General features: G+C 40.2%; 1 protein-coding gene across 1 annotated transcript; it reads left to right on the plus strand.

Annotated features, from left to right (window-relative positions):
- Positions 1–649: 649 nt before the first annotated feature.
- Positions 650–1,594, plus strand: LOC122447263 (olfactory receptor-like protein DTMT). The gene has a single exon (XM_043477804.1). It carries the CDS (start codon positions 650–652, stop codon positions 1,592–1,594), a length of 945 nt encoding a protein of 314 aa, XP_043333739.1.
- The last annotated feature ends 1,567 nt before the right edge of the window (positions 1,595–3,161 follow it).

Genomic DNA, 3,161 nt, shown 5'->3' on the forward strand with positions numbered 1-3,161 from the left:
ATATTACTCAAGCAATTGAGTATCTTCTTTTATGGTTTAGAGAGACATCTACAACCGAAGTTTAAATGGTAATCAAGCCATTGAAGCAGATGAGTTTTTCTTGGTGCGTGTGTGCTAAGTCGCTTCAGTCGTGTCCAGCTCTGAAAGCCCATGGACTGTAACCCTCAAGGCTCCACTGACTGTGTTGGCAGGCAGGTTCTTTACCACTAGCACCACCTGGGAAGCCCTTTTCTTATGGCATATAAAATTCTAAAAGAACAGTGTTTAGGAAAAAAACTTTGGAACATCAATCAAGTTGAAGATAGAGACAAAACAGAAGCCAGTAGAGTATTGAGGATGTCTGACCAGGCAAGTAAGGGAAAAACCATTGGATTATGTGTCTCAGAAGCTAAGGGATAAGAATGTTTTAGGAAAGTTGGAATATTGTTTCATGTTAAAGAGAAATGAAGAAAATAAGTCATTTCCAACAATAGAGATTCTGATTACAGAGAACTGGGGTCCTGTAAAGATTGTAATTATTGTGATGAGAAATATATAAAATAGTTTTGCAAAGCATCTAAGAGCCAGTTTATCATAGAAATAAGTTCATTCTGAAATTCAGGTTTTCAAGGACACTATTATTTCTTCCTAAAGATACTGGAAACAGAACATGACAGGAAGGAATCAAACTCTTGTGTTAGAGTTCCTCCTGCTGGGACTGCCCATCAAGTCAGAGTATCAGAACCTGTTCTACGCCCTGTTCCTGGCCATGTACGTTACCACCATCCTGGGGAACCTTCTCATCATCGTCCTCATTTGCCTGGACCCCCACCTCCACACACCCATGTATTTGTTTCTCAGTAACCTGTCTTTCTCTGACCTCTGCTTCTGCTCTGTTACAATGCCTAAATTTCTGCAGAATATGCAGAGCCAAAACCTGTCCATCCCCTATGCTGGCTGCCTGACACAAATGTACTTCTTCCTGTTTTGTGGAGACCTGGAGGACTTCCTCCTTGTGGCCATGGCCTATGACCGCTACGTGGCCATCTGCTTCCCCCTGCACTACACCACCGTCATGAGCCCCAGACTCTGTCTCTTCCTGGTGGTGCTGCCCTGGATACTGACCACATTCCATGCCATGTTACACACCCTGCTCATGGCCAGGCTGCACTTTTGTGCAGACAATGTGATCCCCCACTTTTTCTGTGATTTGTCTGCTCTGCTGAAGCTGTCCTGCTCTGACACTCGAGTTAATGAGCTGGTGATATTTTTTGTTGGAGGGCTCATTATCGTCATCCCATTCCTACTCATCATCATGTCTTATGCACGAATCGTGTCCTCCATCCTCAAGGTCCCTTCTGCCAAGGGCATCTGCAAAGCCTTCTCCACCTGTGGCTCCCACCTCACTGTGGTGTCCCTGTTTTACGGGACAATTATTGGTCTCTACTTATGCCCATCAGCTAATAATTCCACTGTTAAGGATACTGTCATGTCAATGATGTACACTGTGGTGACCCCCATGCTGAACCCCTTCATCTACAGCCTGAGGAACAGAGACATGAAGGGAGCTCTGAGAAGAGTCTTTTGTAGAAAGAAAATTCACTTCTCTCTTTGATGGTAAGGTTGGTATTTCTACACAATTTTATCTAGTAGATATATTAATATTGAAATATTATATCAGATTTTTTGGTCACCATGTAAACTTTTGCTAAAATGACATAGAACATAATCACTCAATAGTTAAAGTGTAGTTTCATAGTTGAACTAGGGAAGGAGGTCTTGATGATCTTGTAGCAAGGTCTTCCTCTTTTTCTTCCCTACAGGACCCTCTAAAAGCACATTGTAAGGTCAGTTTTTTAAATGATCTTCATGCCTTGCATGCTTACACTAATTTAACGAGGAGATTTTTTTTAAGTTAGAACTTTTCTTAGAATCTGGTATTATTTTAAAATAATTATACTCTTAGATCAGTGCTAAATAAGATCCAAACTTCACAACCTCCCAGCCTCCCCTAAATGTGTCCTATTCACTTTTCCATGCACATTTTTTACATCATTTTGTATCTTAGCTTTTTTCTCCCTCTGATTTATTTTTGTGTCTACCTTATGCTTTCCTGACCTTGTTACCAAACTCAAGTTCAGCTCCTCATTGCTCAAGAATCCAATGCTGAGAGACAAGTGTTGGGTAAAAGGAAAGCTTCCTTTATTGAGGAAGTTGGCAATTCTGGGGAGAATGTGAAGTCATGTCCCAAAGAACCAACTCCCACTTGCCAGGTCTCGCTCAGAGATTATATCAGGAAAAGAAGAATGGATTACTTGCTGGGGACAGAGTTATGGGGTCCATGATCGCTCATGGACAGTTTTCTGATTTGTTGGTGATGAGGTAACCAAGAGTCAATATCATCAACCACCTGGTTCCAACCCATCCAGGTCATCATATCTGTTCATTCCAGATTCCTATGGCATCCCTCTCCTTCTGACCCCTTTGGTGACCTTCAGTTTGTTTTTTGTGCCTATGAGTCTGTTTCTATTTTGTAAATAATTTCATTTTTATCATTTTTTAGATTCTACATGTAAGTGATATCATATGATATTTGTCTTTCTCTGTCTGACTTATTGCACTTAGAAGGATAATCTCTAGGTTCATCCATGTATTTCATTCCTTTTCATGGCCAAGTAATATTCTATTGTGTTTGTGTGTGCGTGTGCATGTGTGTGTATCACATCTTATCTATCCATCTGCTGATGGACGTTTAGGCTGCTTCCATGTCTTGGCTATTATAAATAGTGCTGCTGTGAGCATTGTGAAGTATGTATCTTTTAAAATTACAGTTTTCATTTTTTCCAGGTATATGCCTAGGAGTGGGACTGCAGGGTTATATGGTAACTCTGTTTTTAGTTTTTTAAGGAAACCCCATACTGTTTTCCATAGTGCTGCACCAATTTACATTCCCACCAACAGTGTAGGAGGGGTTCCTGTTTCTCCACACCCTCTCCAGCATTTATTATTTATAGACTTTTTGATGGCCGTTCTAACTACAGTGAGATGATCCCTTATTGTATTTTTGATTTACTTTTGAAGAGTCAATTTTATATAGTAAAATCAATCCATTTGACAAGTTCATTTTGACAAGCTTTGAAATCTCAAATTTTAATATTGGTTTTCCTCAGATACATTCAATG

The sequence above is a fragment of the Cervus canadensis genome, chromosome 1, assembly GCF_019320065.1.
Source record: "Cervus canadensis isolate Bull #8, Minnesota chromosome 1, ASM1932006v1, whole genome shotgun sequence".
NCBI lineage: Eukaryota > Metazoa > Chordata > Mammalia > Artiodactyla > Cervidae > Cervus > Cervus canadensis.

Coding starts and splice junctions, on each gene's coding strand:
- LOC122447263 (XM_043477804.1), top strand. CDS start 650: ATGACAGGAAGGAATCAAACTCTTGTGTTAGAGTTCCTCCTGCTGGGA.